This window comes from Thalia democratica, chromosome 2, assembly GCF_965202585.1.
Source record: "Thalia democratica chromosome 2, ktThaDemo2.hap1.1, whole genome shotgun sequence".
NCBI lineage: Eukaryota > Metazoa > Chordata > Thaliacea > Salpida > Salpidae > Thalia > Thalia democratica.
In genome coordinates, this window is record NC_139166.1 from 31,572,209 (window position 1) to 31,588,530 (window position 16,322).

General features: G+C 22.1%; 1 protein-coding gene and 1 non-coding gene across 2 annotated transcripts; both read left to right on the forward strand.

The window, feature by feature from the left end:
* Nucleotides 1-730: 730 nt before the first annotated feature.
* Nucleotides 731-812, forward strand: Trnas-cga (transfer RNA serine (anticodon CGA)). The gene has a single exon. It is a non-coding gene; the product is annotated as a tRNA-Ser (tRNA).
* A 1,856-nt stretch (nt 813-2,668) lies between these two features.
* Nucleotides 2,669-12,171, forward strand: LOC145829465 (uncharacterized). The gene is made up of 14 exons (XM_082937267.1): nt 2,669-2,748; nt 3,231-3,298; nt 3,565-3,633; nt 3,859-3,895; nt 4,224-4,303; nt 4,383-4,461; nt 4,788-4,876; nt 5,764-5,954; nt 7,149-7,308; nt 7,637-7,674; nt 9,780-9,901; nt 10,488-10,653; nt 11,106-11,128; nt 11,204-12,171. Exons 1-14 carry the CDS (start codon nt 2,718-2,720, stop codon nt 11,464-11,466), a joined length of 1,416 nt encoding a protein of 471 aa, XP_082793393.1. The 5' UTR covers nt 2,669-2,717; the 3' UTR covers nt 11,467-12,171.
* The last annotated feature ends 4,151 nt before the right edge of the window (nt 12,172-16,322 follow it).

Consider the following 16,322-nt stretch of genomic DNA (forward strand, 5'->3'; position numbering starts at 1 on the left):
TATAATGATTTTTAGTATTTTTTAGTGCTAGTCGAGCGCAAAAAAAATGATGTTTTCTACTTTAAATAGGTTAGTACAAAAACCTATAACTCAGTACATTTTAAGAAAGTAAAATAAATTGTAATCATAACAAGCTAAGTTTATTTTTTATTCGATACTAATTATTTTTACGTAATATTTAAGACATAAGACTTTTTTTCTTTTTATAGGATTTAATTTGTTATATTTAAATAATTATATTAGTTTTATAGTTCTTTTGCAGTTTTCCATACGATAACATTCAATTAACTAATTTATTAAACATTTTACAGTAAAACCTATTAAAAATCTTAAGCTTATTATTGGTTGATTCTTTTTCTTAAAACTTGCCGAGTAATTGAAAAAAAAAATATGAAAAAGTTTTCAAATAAAGTTATTTGATATTTCTAAAACTAACAAAAAACAATTTCAAATAAAACTTAATTGATAGCCGAAAGTGTGACAATTCTTTATTTTTTTTTTCTTTTAAGTTTATATATAAAGTGTTTACTTTAATATGATTTAAATTTAAATTCAATATTAAGTACTTTATTGATTCATTTTTTATATTATAAATTTAATAACACAAAATTATATATTAGATAAAAGTATACAGACACTACTTCACACGTGTTTCAAACACTATGTATAATGGTTAAAAAAGCTTTCTACTATAAATGTTTATATACTATCATGAATTGGCCTCATCAGAGCTGCGATGGCCGAGTGGTTAAGGCGTTGGACTCGAAATCCAATGGGCATTGCCCGCGCAGGTTCAAATCCTGCTCGCAGCGTTTTTTACTAAATATGAAGTGCAAAATTTTAATCTAAATGTTCAATTATTATGTATTATTAAATATATTTAATACTAAGCGACATCATCTTATCACATTATACTTTTATATACAAATGTTTAAAGCTCATCAAAGTGTCTATGCACACTGAAAACTGTTTATATTTAAAAGCACTGATTTTATAATACTGAATATAATGAAAACTTACTGATACTTATATATACTGTAATTAAGCTATAATCAGAATTTTTTTTTTTTTAGCCAAAAGTTAAATATTTATAAAATATAAACTATAAACTATAAAATATAAACTATGAATGTATATGCTGCTTCAAAAAAGCTCGTATTCTAATTATATATATATATATATATATATATATATATGTATATAAAACTAAAATACACAAAATAAATTTTTGCTTGGGACAGCTGTTTCTGCGTTTAATACGCATCTTTAGCCAAGTTTTATTCAATAAAGAGCAAACTTGTAAGTACAGCAATAAAATTATACAAAACTAGGTATTACGTAATAATAGAATAGATAGTTGATTTTAGACAAAATTATTAACAGAGTTTTTAGATAAATTGTTTACGATAATGTATGCAGCCAGTTTGTAATTCGTTTCTTTTGTTTAGAGATTCTGATTTATTAATTTTTAAAATTTAGATTTTTTTCGCATTGCACAACTTACATCCGTTTTTTAAACTGTATTTATATATATATATACATTCATAGCTAATTAAAAAAACTAATTAAATAATCGTGTTTTTATTTTTTCTATTAGCAAATTAAATACTTTTATAAGTGTAAACTTTCTTAAACTTTTTTTTTATTAATAAAATATTTTTCAATAACTTGAATAAATTTAGTTAAAGGTAATTATCATAAAATATTTTCTTTTTATAGGTTCACATACATTTTCTAATATATTTAAAAAAACAAAACTTTAGGTTTTTTTATCAAAAAGCTTAAAAATAATGACTGTTGTAAATAGAGTTATTTTTAAGTTAGAAATAAAACACATTAATGTGATACTATTAGCATATTGTTGAAATTTTAATATATTTTCTTAAATTTTTTTTTGCTTTAGTTTCAGTTTAAATTTGTTTATGTAAAACTATAACAACTTTTAAGTACTGTCAAAAAAAGTTTGTACAATTTATTTGTATTGTAAAAATAAACGAATAACTCTAAATAACTTTTTTCTTTAAAAAATATACTTCTAATTTATGGTATTTAAACTACTTGATTGTATTAAAAAGAGGTCAGCAAATTGTAGCCAACCAAGCAGAAATCTGTGGCTAGCAAAGTAAGTGCTAATCAAGCTAGACTTTAAACAAAGAAAAAGTCAACTAAAAATATTTTTTGAATCAACATCGACAAAAACTTTATTAGTTTTCAATAATAGTCTTAAATTTTTACGAAGAAAACTTGTTTTAATATTTTTATCATTTATTTGTATTGTTTTTAACCTTATCAATTAACTTAAAAATTATTTTAATGTAAAATATTTTTTGTATGGTTTTAAAAGCTTCTTAATAAAGTAGACAAAAAATTATTAAAAACTTAATATATCAAAAAAGGTTTTTTACTAGTATTAAACGATTTAACATATGTGTTATATGTGTCTACATTTACAAATGATTTTTTTTAAGTAGTCTAAAAAAGTCATCTTTGTACTTTTGCACGTTTTCAGCATTTTTAAATATAAATATACATAAATTGTTATCTATTTAAGAATTTAAAGATTTTCTTTGTAGAACCTAGGTAGCTAATACTTACTTTAATTTACTCATTTTGGTAATAGTAATTATTATTGTTTTTCAGTTAAAGTAAGTTATTTAACAGAAAGCAGTTTAACAAAAAAATTTTATTTAAACTTCTTGAGATATTTTGTAGCTGCTATGAATAATCCAAAGAAAACTTCTACTATAAGTAAGTTTTTTTTTTAATTTATTAGTAGTAAAATAAAGTTATTAAAACGTCTATATTTAAAATAAAAAAAAATATTAGTACATTACTTTAAAAAGACAATTTTATGGTATTATTTATTTATAACGTTATGTATAACTCTTTTGATTTATTAGTTAGAAGTAATGTTTCAAAATTACTTAAGCAAACCTAATTTTTGAAAAAGAAATATTTTTTTTACTATACTGTTGTACTAAGTAATTATAGCTATTTTAGTTGTTTTTGGTACATTTTTATACCTAAAATGTTTCTATAAACTATTTTTTGTTTAAATTTTATATTGTATAAGTTTTCAAAACTATTCTAAACAGTTCTAATTTTGCTTTGTTTGAATAAATAAGACTACGTTACATATTTTCGACTAGTAGATTTTTATACTTGTATTTAAACTATTGAAGTTAGACAAAATTTTTAACTGTAAAACACATAACGTTATCATTTAAAAGGTGAATCGACGGAAGATTTTCTAACTAGAATGATGGATGTTTACTCAAGTTCTGAAGCTACTGTTAAAGTTATTTTGTTATACGGCACACTTTTATATAACAAAATTTACTTTCAAAAGCAAACCTTATTATACTTATGGAAACAACTACTTTCTTTTTAATATTTATTCAGCAAGATTTAAGTGATTTATTTAAATATATTTAATCTTCTATCAATTATTAGTTACTTTGGACCTTTATACATAAGTACCATACAATTAGTTTTTTTTTCTTTACACAGTAATTTAAGATAAATTTGTAAATTAATAAACTTACTCCATATATAATTTTTAAGATTTTAAAGGCTCAATTAGAAAAAGTTCAAGAGTTAAACACAAAGCATGTAAAAAAGAAACAAAATAAAGTAAGTTTTACTTTTCTATTACTTTATTTATTTTTCATAGTTGTAACGTTTTTAGTTGATTTTTAAGTATAGCGTTTACGTTGTTATGGATAAGACTTAAAACTGTACCAAAGTGGTGTACGACTTAATAACCAAAAGGTTTTTCGTACACCAAGTCCTATTTTGAGCGCTTTTTTTATTAATTAGACAATTTATGTAAGTATGAATTATAAATTACATTTTCAGGAGTTTCATACAATAGAAACAGGATTAATATCAAAAGGTAATAAACTTTATATGATGGTATTAATTTTACATCAAAACAAGATATTTCAATACACTAATTTTTTGACTTTATTTAGAAATTGCCAATAAAATTAAAAATAAAAACTTTCACCGCTTTAAATAAAGATGACAATAACCAACTGTTTATACTTTTATACATTTTGATAGTGCTTTTTTACAACTACTAAAATTTATAGTTTCTGAAATTAATGATATGAAAAAGGTGTTTTAGGTTTTTTTTTCATGTTAAAGTATATAAACTTATCAAAATCTACAGTTAAAATTCAAGCATTAGTTCAAAAAACTAAATAGAATATTTATTATAGGTCAAAAGAATTTAATACCACTATACAGCTTTCAACCTTTCAAAAACAACGAATCTAAATTTAACGCACCTTCGTGTCAGGTTTTTTTAAAATAAACTTTAAGAAAAACTGTGACTTAAAATTTGAAAAATACTTTTATAAATATTTATTCTTATCTAGGTCAAAAATACTGGAAATAACCTTATGGAAAAAAAACAGATGGACAATTGCGAAGTTATGACCACTACTAGCTGTCCAAGTTTTAATTTTATTATAATTTTATAACTAAAAATGTCTTAAAAAAGTTATAATTTAGTTTGATTGAGATGTTAATTTCATAATCTATCATACTAGATTTAAACAACAACAAAAAAAATTAAGTTATAGTATAATAACCATATTTTATGTACAATTTTTGATAAAATTTGATTTATTTATGATCGAAATCATTAGTTATAAATATCTAAAAGCGTCTATTTTGACTAAATTTTGAACTTTTATTTTTTTACTACTTATTTGAAATTTAAAAATAAATTAAGCATTAATTTAGTAACTGTTTTAATTTAAAAACAATTTTTTTTGTAGGCCAATCGGTTATGGATGATGAAAGTATTTCTGTATTTTTACAAAATACAAGAAGACATTACAGGCAGGATCTCGATGATTTTCAACAAGTATTACTTTTGACAATTGTTAAAATACTAAAGTAGTTGTGTTATATCTGAAAAACCTTAAAAATAGTTTATTTTACATTGGTAAGATACTAAAACGTATTTACATACAAATACTTGTTAAGTATATAACTCGAAAATACCTCAAGCATAAAATTAGAAAAAAAAATTGGTTTGTTAGCTTAAAGTAGACATATTTAATTGGACAGTATATCAAGTATATTTTTTGAAGTGTTTAGTAAATCATTAATTATTTGAAATAAATGTTTAATCAGTTTTACCAGCTAAATGTAAACTGTTTTTTTATGTAAAGTTAAATAACATCCTTATAGTATACTTACACTAAAAATTTTTATCATTGTATTAGCCAACTAATTTTAAAGTTTTTAGATTTCTGACAAAAATAGTGAGCATGCGCTTAGATGTTTAAAGAAACTTTTTGGTTTTACTATAAAATTTCTCACCAAAACATATTCTTAATTTTATTACTTTTTTTTATTAGGTGGCTGTATTAAATATAACTGTGCAAAATATAGTCTTAATTGTTTGCTAACAAAAGATCCTAGTGAAGTAACTTCACTTGAATATAAATAAAAACAAATTATACAGTAATCTTCCTTTATTATACCAACATATGTTTCTGTGAGTCAACGAATCAACACACTTCAACTGGGTTGTTAATAGGAAAGATAAGTTGTTAATGGAAAATGAGTTATCTTTCCTATTAACAACCCAGTTGAAGTGTGTTGATTCGTTGACACACAGAAACATATGTTGGTAGAATAAAGGAAGATTACTGTATAATTTGTTTTTATGTATTAAATTTATAAATTTAAAGTTTAATTAGTTTAATTTATAGCTTCCGATTGTTTAGTCTAACTAATTCATAGGACTCTCAGAGGACGGATATTTCCTCAAAAGTTTGGTACCTAGATGGAAAAAATCAAAACAGTTCAAATGATAAAACATTCACATTAAATATGCATGAAAAAAATTTCAGCAATAACATGAAGCTTCAATGTAGAAAACTTGAAAGTACTTTGATGTCATTGCAAAGTGAGAACATACACTTAAAAAGCAGGTTCGTTTGTTTTTCAATAATTTAGTTAATTTATTTTTGTAGTGTTTCATTTATTTTTATATTTCCAGAAGATATTTGTCAATTAATTAATTCTTTTTTAGTTTCTCATATCATTACTGCAGTGTACACAATGTTTAAAACTTCTTTCTGATAATATATTTAAAAAAAACAATAAAAAACTCTAGGTGGTGTTAAATAAAACTTTAAAAAAATATTATATTCAATATGTTTATAACCTTTTTATTCATAAATATGTTAAGTATAAAATATTTATTTTTGTATTTCTTAGACTTTGATTATTTTACCATCGATCTTACATATAGCCAACTGGTTTAATACAGAAACTTACTAGAAGTTGAGTTAGTTTACATCGACAAAATATTTATTGATGTTATCTATTTACTGGGTTTTGGATAAAAATTAATAAGGGAAACTTAGCTGGTATTGAAAATATTAAAAACAATATAAAAAAAATATTATAGTAGCAATACTTAAATATCTAAATTTGTTTTGAAGACTTACGTAAAATATTTTTATAAAATAAAAAAAGTTTTTATTAAAATTTTTAATAAAACTTTCAAAAACAATATTGTTATAATAGGTAGTACATTTATTAATGATTAAAAGTATAATAAAAACAAATGTTTAAGCACTGCTTTGGTTTATTACCGGTTTTCGGTGGGCCTTAGCCGACCTTTTCAAATAATTTCAAAACAGATGATTAAAAGTAGTAAATTTCTGACCTGCCATGCGAAAATCTTCATTGGATTTTTAGAAATACTTTTATTAATATTTATGTTTGCATTATTTGTAAAAGTATTTTGTTTTCTTAAAAACCTTTCGTATATTATTTTTTTGCTATTTACTAGTTTAACAATATGACTGAAGTTTTGATATCACTTATATTTTTAAAATTAACTAAAAGTTTTGAAAAAAATATGTGTAAATTGAAATGTAACTATGAGAAAAAATAAACTTCATTTCTAATACTTATAAAACTAATTAGTGAACACTATAGAAAATTGACAAAAATTTTAAAACTAGTTTGCTTAGACTATTTACTTAAATTGCTCAAATTGAATTTATGTATTATATACATTCTGATAGCTGATGATTTATTCTAAATGCCTAGTTTTAAGTATCTACAGTCTATTGCTAATTTCATTTTTTTTTAAATGTTAATGTGTTTTTCAGATTAGGAAAAGATAAACTTCATAGTTGTTCAAGTTGTAAAAACTTAAAAGCTAGTTTTGATGAAATAAACCAAAAGCTTCAAAATTGTGAAACAAAAAAAATAGAGTTACGACTTGAAAATAAAAAACTAAAGCAAATTGTAGAACTTAACCTGCAAGAAGTTTGTTTTTTCTTAAAACTAATACTAAAGTCTGTTTTATTTATAGCTTGAAAACACTACTAACTATGTATAAATCTAATATCTATATTCAACGGTTTTTAAACCTCACATCCATTAGAAAAATATCCAACTTAAACTTAAGTGTTTGTAAAAATTTAAACTATAATTGTTTTATAAAAAATAAACACTTAATGAGAAAAAGTTTAAACTTTATTTGCTTTAATCAAAAGTTAGAGCCTACAAAATAAATAAAAAGTTAGCGTATCAGTGTTTTCTCAAAGTTTCAAAACTAACGTAGTTACTGAAGAAACTCCTAATTGTTTTTCAGATAGACTCGGACAAAAAACACTCCTGCAATAAAATTAAGTAAGCTGTTTTATTTTATTACCTAAGTTTTGCTTAATTTTACTTACAAATTTAATCTTTATCTAATTAAAAAAAAAATTTAATAAGTAACATTATAAAATTTGTTGCTTGTAGTATTGTTTATTGAACGATAAAAAAAGCGCTCAAAGTGTTTGGTCCTAGTACCTAGTGTACGAAAAACCTTTCTGTTATCGAGTAGTACACCAATTGGATACAGTTTAGCGTTATTTTCCAGAAAAAAAACTTTTGTATACAAAAATAAAACACTAATTAGTCAAAAACGAGAATAACTGCTTTGCCGTTTAATATGTATAATAGGTTTTAAGTGTTTTTTTTCTGCTTAGTTATAGTAATCTTGATACCAAAGTTTAGTTAAAAGCAAAACCACTTAATAAATATAAATATAGTTACAACATTAAGGATAAACTCAAAAACTTTAACAAATTAAAGCTTTTTTAATTAAAAACTTAGTATTTAGAAATTAAAATTTAAAAAAAAATTATAAATTATTAAAATTCTTTGACTATCATAAATGCACATTTGTTCAAAAACTGTACACTAGAGGAAAAATTAAAAACATAAGTGTATTTTAGATCACATGTTGAAAGTATGTAGTACACTAATAAACATTAATTGTTATTCACAGAAAATTTTATACGTATAGTAAACATTTTAATACATATATATATATAGAAAAAAACATGATTGTAAAAACCTGATCACTTTCCACAGAGCCCACTTGAAGGGCTTTTAAATAATTTATTAAGAAAACTCGATTTTAAAAAACTAGAACATACGTTTCATAAAAACAATAAAACTGTCTATAATCTTCAGCTAGTACGGGTTGGTATCAACCGGTATGTAAATTTTGATTGTACTGTTCACTATTTTCGTTAACCTAAATCTAAACTTAGATTTTTATACGTTTTTGAAATTTATATTTTATTCATCAGGTATGTAAATGTTAATTGCACTTTTCACTATTTTCCATTATCTATATTTTGTATAACCTTTCAAAAATATTTTTTATTTCTTTGTTTTAATCATGGGATATGCGAATTTAAATTGCTATTGCTCTGTTCTTTATTAACATTACATAAATAACCTGAAGCGTATTTGTTTTAAACGTTGGATTTTGTATACTATTTGCACGTTAATAACTTTTTTCCTTGTTCCTTTAGTTTTCGGTTTATTTTAGTATAAAACACTATAATTAATTCAAAAATATAATCCTTTTGTATTAATAATTTAAGGTTTTTGTTTTTAGTTTAAAATTAAAAGAACACAGCGTTTTTCTCCTTATATGTACCCAACCAGCAGTACGTACCTTAGAAATACGTACCTAGGTGGCAGGTTACTGAAGTTGTGTTGCAACGTATTGCAAGCGATATATAATTTGGCTTAAAAACAACTTTTGCAAACTTGATATAAAAAATGTTTACAACTGTTATTTTAACTTTATTTACACATCAATGCTTAGTATTTGATCAATTTAATTTTGTTTTGCTTTAAAAGAATTTTTTTAGTACAAGTTTTATAATTTTTTTATTTAAGCGGCTTTAAAGGTACTTTTTTTCTTAATTAATAAAACAAAGAAACTTTTGAAAAAATTATCAACTGTAGCAAGACTTAAAAACACGTATAATTTTTTTTATATCTGTATTTAGATAAATTAGTTAAAATAAAACTATTACTTCAAAATCTTAATAACAGATAAAAAGTTAATATTTTTTATGCAATTGCGTATTGTAAATTGTTACAGCTATAAGTTGTTTACAAATTTTTTTTTACAACAAATTGTTTACATATCGATAGTTAGCAATTACTGTTTTATTTTACACTCTTACCTACAAATTTACTTTACAACTTTTAATTTTATGCCTATAGTGATATTAATTCAACAAACACTTTAAGCACAGTTTAATTTTAGTTTGATTTAAACTGGTGTGACAACTACTGTTGAAATTGAATTTTTCTTTAACGATATACTTTTTATGATATATTTACAATTTTAAAAACCAATTAAAAAATATTTTTTCTTATTAGTTTAATGGTAACTTAATTTTGAATAATGTATTACGAGAATAAACATTTAATTAACGTAGAATTGAAGACATAAAGGAAAAATTGAAACATTCATACAAAATGATTGATGAAGGTATGCTACATCGACAACAATTACATAAACTATTAGCTGAAAAAGAAGAATTTATTACTAAAATGCAAGGTTATATATCTTAGATTTGATTGCTTAGTAATATAAACAATATATTAGTGACATATTTATTTTTAACATTAGTTTGAATAAAAATATAGACACATAATGTATTTTTACTTAAATTTAATTTTTTTTACAATAAAACAAAAAAAAAAAAAGTCCTAGAACTGTAAACTACTTTATAAATTATTTGTGGGATTAAGCTAGTACACAATATAAAAGATTTTTATTAATTTAAAGTTTTCTTAAAATAAGAGTAAAAAATAGTTAGCATAAGCAACAAGATACAAAGTTGAACAGCTGATCATCAAATGAACATTTTAAATTATTCAAAAAACATCTTAAGATTCAATAATACTATATAAGATTAGAAACACTGAAAATTATGTTTATAAAACTTGTAACAAATATTTTAAAAGAATTATGTTTTTTTTATAAATATAGTTAATTTTTAAGCATATCTTGAAAAGAAAATATTATTTAGTATTTTTTTTCCTTTTTTAAACAGTTTTAAACCGAACAGTTTGTATTATCGGTATGTACTTACAAAACTACTTTAAAAAATTTTTAATAAATTTCAGTGTTAATTTTTTAGTACGACTGGACACACTCGAATTAGCTTTGAAATGTTCGAAAAAAAACAAAGAAGTAATAGAAATAGAAAACATCAAAACTTCTTGTAAATTCAAAGACTTAAAAAACGATAAAAGTGAAGCAAAGAAGCAAATAAGCGAGAGACATAAGAAAACATACAGTCAAATGTAAGCTAAACAAACATTCAAAAAATAATAATGCATAAAATAATTTTCAAAGTTTCTAAACAAAATTTTTATTTCCACTTTAAAAGTTTGGTACTTAAATTAACTTATTAATTTATGATATAAAACTGCTTACCAGTGTAACTAGTATTATCATTATTATAACTTTTTTTTTGCTATCTTTAAAAGTTACATTTACTCTTTTTAAATTACTTTTTTTTATAACGAAATTTACAACTATGAATTTTTTTTACAATATTATGCTCTTTAAAACAAAATGTCTTATACTGTTATACTAAAACATTATTTCCGCATTGTTTTTGCTAGCATTAGAAAGCTTGTATATATTGTAAATGTAACTGTCTTTTACAACAACTTTATCAAAAAATAACTTAGAGACCTTAATTTAAATATAATTTTGCTTTTTTTAATATCTAACAAAACAAAAATTGCAGAAAATCTATTGGAACTATTCCAAGTGAGTCCTTTAATTATTTTGTTGAACATTTAGTTTTAAAATACTTATAATAAAAGCTAATAAAAATTTTTTTAGGTAGTGAAAGTTATAACTTCTTGAAATTTCAAAATGAGTGTTGTATGAAAGAAAACTCGGGCAATAGTATTAATGGAAATAATTTAAAAGATCCGATACAGGCTGAAATAACAAGATTAAAGCTACTTGACGACGATAATGACGTTAATGACGTCACTTTAAAAATAAATGACGTTACATTAAATAATGAGTTCACAATTGGGAGTAACAACGATTTATTAGTTGAAGAACTTTTAAAAAAATATAACAAAACGTCATTTTAGAAAAACTTTTCAATTAGTTTCGAAAATCATACCTAACACAAAAAGTTTCTTTTATGTTTAATTAAGTTTAATTTTACTTTGTTACTATACTTTGATATATATAGTCTACAAGCATAACAATGGTTTAAAAATATTAAATCAATAGAAATAACACAAAATAAAGCAAAAGTTTTCAAAAACAAAATATTTTTATTTTTTAATTAAACGATTTGTTTGTTAGAATTAACGTACTAAAACTTTTTTTCAATTTAAAGTCCAGTTCAGATGCAAGAACAATTTATATACATCAAGGTAGCTCACTTAATAAGCCATTGGTTAAAGCGTCATATTATTTAATAAAAGTAGTTTTTGCAAATGATTGAATTGTTATTAAAGATTTTTTCAAAAATTTTTTCGACCTTTATCACCTAATGCACCTAAAAAAAGTGTTTACTTACAAACTTTTATTTCAAATGAAAACATTTATAAGATCATGAGGAGCTTTACTTTGTTGTTTCAATTTATGATTACTTCATTTTGCTGCACTTTGATAAATATAAATAATTTATGAACTCGTAAAACATTGCAGTTTATTAATAAAAGACTAACCTGAAATAGTTTGTAAGAGTTATAGCACTTACGAAGTATCTCAGAATATTATTATCTATAATAATACTAAATGTTTTGTGTTACGTAAACTTACAAACTTTTTTTTTTACTTTATGTTGCTACAATGTTTGTTTTTATCATAAAACTATTTTAGTTGTATTTCTCCTAAAAATAAAATAAGTTAATAATAAAAATTATTTTAATTTTTTTACAAAAGTAGTTTTTTATATTTTTATTATTATAATAACAGTTTTTCTAAAATTTTACTACTTCAATAAACTTAAAACAGTGTGAGTGCGCAATTAAATTATTTTGTTATTACTAAAAGAAAAAATGTAGGAGTATTTTTTAAATTTTGACTATTCTAAACGGAATTTGTAGAAAAGTTTTATTTCCTTAATATTAAAAAAATAAATGGTTATAATTAACGATTTTCTATTGTACATGGAGTCATAATAATTTGTCTAGTGGATGTAAAAATAGAGTACTTCTATATAAATACAATTAAATACAGTGTTATTTTAAAATAAATATAAAGTACTCGAAGTGTATTCCAGTAATACCAAAATAAATAAAAAAGAAAACAAAACTTAAATTGTTTAAGTAAGTTATGAAAATTTTTCTAGTCTTATAGATATAAAATATTTAAATAAAAAATACTGTTTTTTACAGTGATTAATAGTCAAAAAAATATAAATCGATCTCTACAAATTTATGCAGTCATTCCTTAACTAACTTCATAAAAACATGCTTACTATAGATTTAATTTTTAAAATAAGTTTTTTGATAAAAGACAACTCTTATTTTGTTATTAAAAAACTTACTTGAAAAAAGTATCAATCCTAAAACTCTAAATAAGTCCTAAAATGAAATTTATAAGTTTATAAAACAAAATTTTTTAAATGGAAAAACTAAACAATAAACACAGTTAAAATACAGCATTTTTTAAATCTAAATTATGTATATCAGTTTCAAACGTATAATTTTATGTTTAAAGATCTTTATTAGTTTTATTAAGTTAATTTGTAAAACAAGTAAGCAAGCAGTAATGTAAACTTTAAGTGTCCTACATTACAAGTAGCTACGTAATTATGCATTAAATTCATAAATATTAATAAATTTTGAAAAATTTTAATACCGATTTAAATTAAAATGTTTTAATTAAATTAAATTAGAAATTAATTTTTTTTGGTTTAACTAGTTTGATAAAGTTCGACTAAGTGTTTTGATATTCATCTTACTGCAACTATAAAATTACTCTAAGTAACGTAGAATATGTTATTAGATTTTTAAATTATAAAATCAAAAAAAACGTGAATTATTTATCAATAACTGCAAATCAACTCAAATCTCTTTATTTTATATATATAGATACTTTAAAGTAGAGAAACTAAAACCGAAAGGCATGGTCTATTAAGCATAGTTATTTAGTCACAAAGTGTTTTTACTTGAACACTATTTATAAAGAAAAAAGTCATAGTTAAACAATTATATACTAAACAGTTATTTTTTTTTATTAATTACAAATTAACAGTGACAAATACAAAGTAGTAAGTATATCATAATTTAATTTTTTAAAGTTTTCCACGAAAAAAAAAAATTCTAACAAATCCTACCCGACTAAAAATGATATTTCCTGTATTTAAAAACTAGTGTCAAAATAAACGTTTATTACCATATTTTTTGATTAAGTAAAAGCAATCAAATATTAAAACTAAAACCATTTATTTATTGACGATTTAACAAACTGTTTAGTTTATTAAAAGCCATTAGTAGTTCTTTTGCTGAATTTAAAATAAGAGTTTGTTGAAAATGCCTTAAACAGGTATTTTTTCATATTTTTTATTAAGTATCTTCAAAGTCATTGTATCAACCTAAAAAATAAATTTTATATAAATGAAAAACCTTTAACATAGAGTTGCTTTACATCATATTTTTTTATACATAAGCTATTTTAATTGATAAAGCATAAATTATTTTTAGATAGGTTAAATTAAAAAAATTTTATAATTGTAAATAAATTTTGTTTGTTTCAATGTTTTTACTTAACATACCAAACTAATTTGTAATAAGACTTAATTTTATCTTAGTACCTAAATTTTTTAATTTTTTTTTAAGTTGTAGTTAAACATATTCGCTGTTCCTTATGTTGATTTCTTCAGCTAAATTCATAAAAAAATTATTTCATCAAACTTTTATTTTTATGTTATTAATTTTGTTTAGTAAAAACTAATAAACTAATTAGATTATATTTGCGCCTAAATTGTTTTAATTTTTTACATGGAAAAGTTGTTTTTTTCTTTGCTTAATGAATACTGAAGTAAACACTAGTTTAAATTAATTATTTTTAATTTTATAAGCTTTTTATATAAAAGATCAACAATTAACAAAATAAGCATGTTACAAGTTTACGAGTTTAGTAGCCAAAAAATTTAGTTGTATTTCAATTTCAAGACATTTTTTTTTATTAATTAATGAGCACGTACTATTTCAAATAGTATAGATGACATAACTTTTGCTTAAAATTATTAGTAAACAGACGAAAATCAAGTAGTGTTTGTTTATAAACTTTACAAAACTTCTAAAAAATTCTCTGTTTTAAAGTGAATCTTTTGAATAAGCTATATAAGTTATTTTAAAAGTCAATAAGCTTATGGATTTCAATTAAAAGTTTTGAACTGGGTTTCCCAATTGTTTTTTAGCAAAAACTCCTTTAAATAAAAAAAATTAAATAGCTCCCTCGATTAATATTAAAAAAAACCTTGCTTAAGACTTTTTTTTTGCTCTTCAACACCAACTCTAGAATGTCTAAGGTAAATTTCAAAATTTTTTCGTAATATTTAGTGTAAGTTAATACGCATAAGATATTTTTTCATCATGAACTCCAGACTAGAATATCTATTACAAGTTTAAAGCTACAACCTAAGGGCCCTTTTACTTGTCACGCCCTCCTTTGGGACCTTCGCAACCAATAGCACCCAAAGGGGAAAACTGACCAACATTGGAAAACCCTACTTTAAACTAGCTGTAAAATTTATACTACAAAATTTAAAGCTCGAATATTTGTATTGCTTTTTAATGCATAATGACTAATGTAAGTTGTAACTATTAAAAAAAAAGCCAGTAAAATTTGACTATTGGATTACCAATTTAGTTAATTAGATAAGACTGTTTTACTACTCCAACTTAAAAAAACAATTTTGTGAGTTATAACCTTGTCATGCTACATAAAAAACTTTACTTTTTTACTCACTGATAGAAGAAACTATTAAAAATTTAAGTTTTAAAACTAAAACTTTAATTTTATATTTAAATATATTTTGACACTTTCCTAAAAAAGTGTTATTTTGAATTTTAATTATTTTACAAAAAATGCATTCAGAAATAAACTCTACCTGAATTTACTATATTGGTCTAAATGTGTTACAATTCAGTTTTTGCAAAACAATATTATAATGTTTTAAGGTAGAAAATTAAAACAAATCAGCAAAAACTTATTTTATTAAGTCTTCAAATCAAAAACACAATAGAGTTCTTCGAAAAAGGGAAGTGATTACATAAAATTATATGTTTGTAAAAGAAACATTTGTAAAAATAAACATATATTAAATAAGTTTACTTTGTGTTAAATCTTGCTTTAATTTCAATTTTGTACTACAGTTTTTTTTTGTATTTTTAGTTACAGTCTTTTTTTTGATATCTTTGATTTTCTAAATTTGCAAAGCTTACTGACTGAAGTTTGTTATAGACTAATAAATAATTTTAGTTAGTGTCAAAATAAAAAGTAGACAAAAAAGTGTTTGGTTTCTGTGTATTATTTATAATGATAGCATTGCTCAAACATTATTGATTTTGTCTTTGCTAAAATCTGCAAATCTTAATTGTCAATGCAACCAATAATGCTTAAAATATTTAGTCATACTGTTACTTTGTTACTCATTTTGCCATCACTTTTAATTTATTAATAAAGTATTTAGATGTATTTAATGAAATATTTTTAAACATTTTTACCTATATGTTTAGCAAAACAATTTTTTTTCTTGAAATATTAAGTTTTAATAGTTTAGATTTTAAATTGTAAACAAGTTTTTGTTTCAATATATATTCATTGATTTGTTAAACATTTTTTTATTTAAAAGGCTTTAAAAACTGGTAACCATGCATGGTTACTTATAGTTTAGTTTGACTTCTGAAAAAGTTTAAATGTATATTTACTTTTCTTTTTTATACATAAATCTTAATAAAATAAAATTAAGCTGAATATTTTC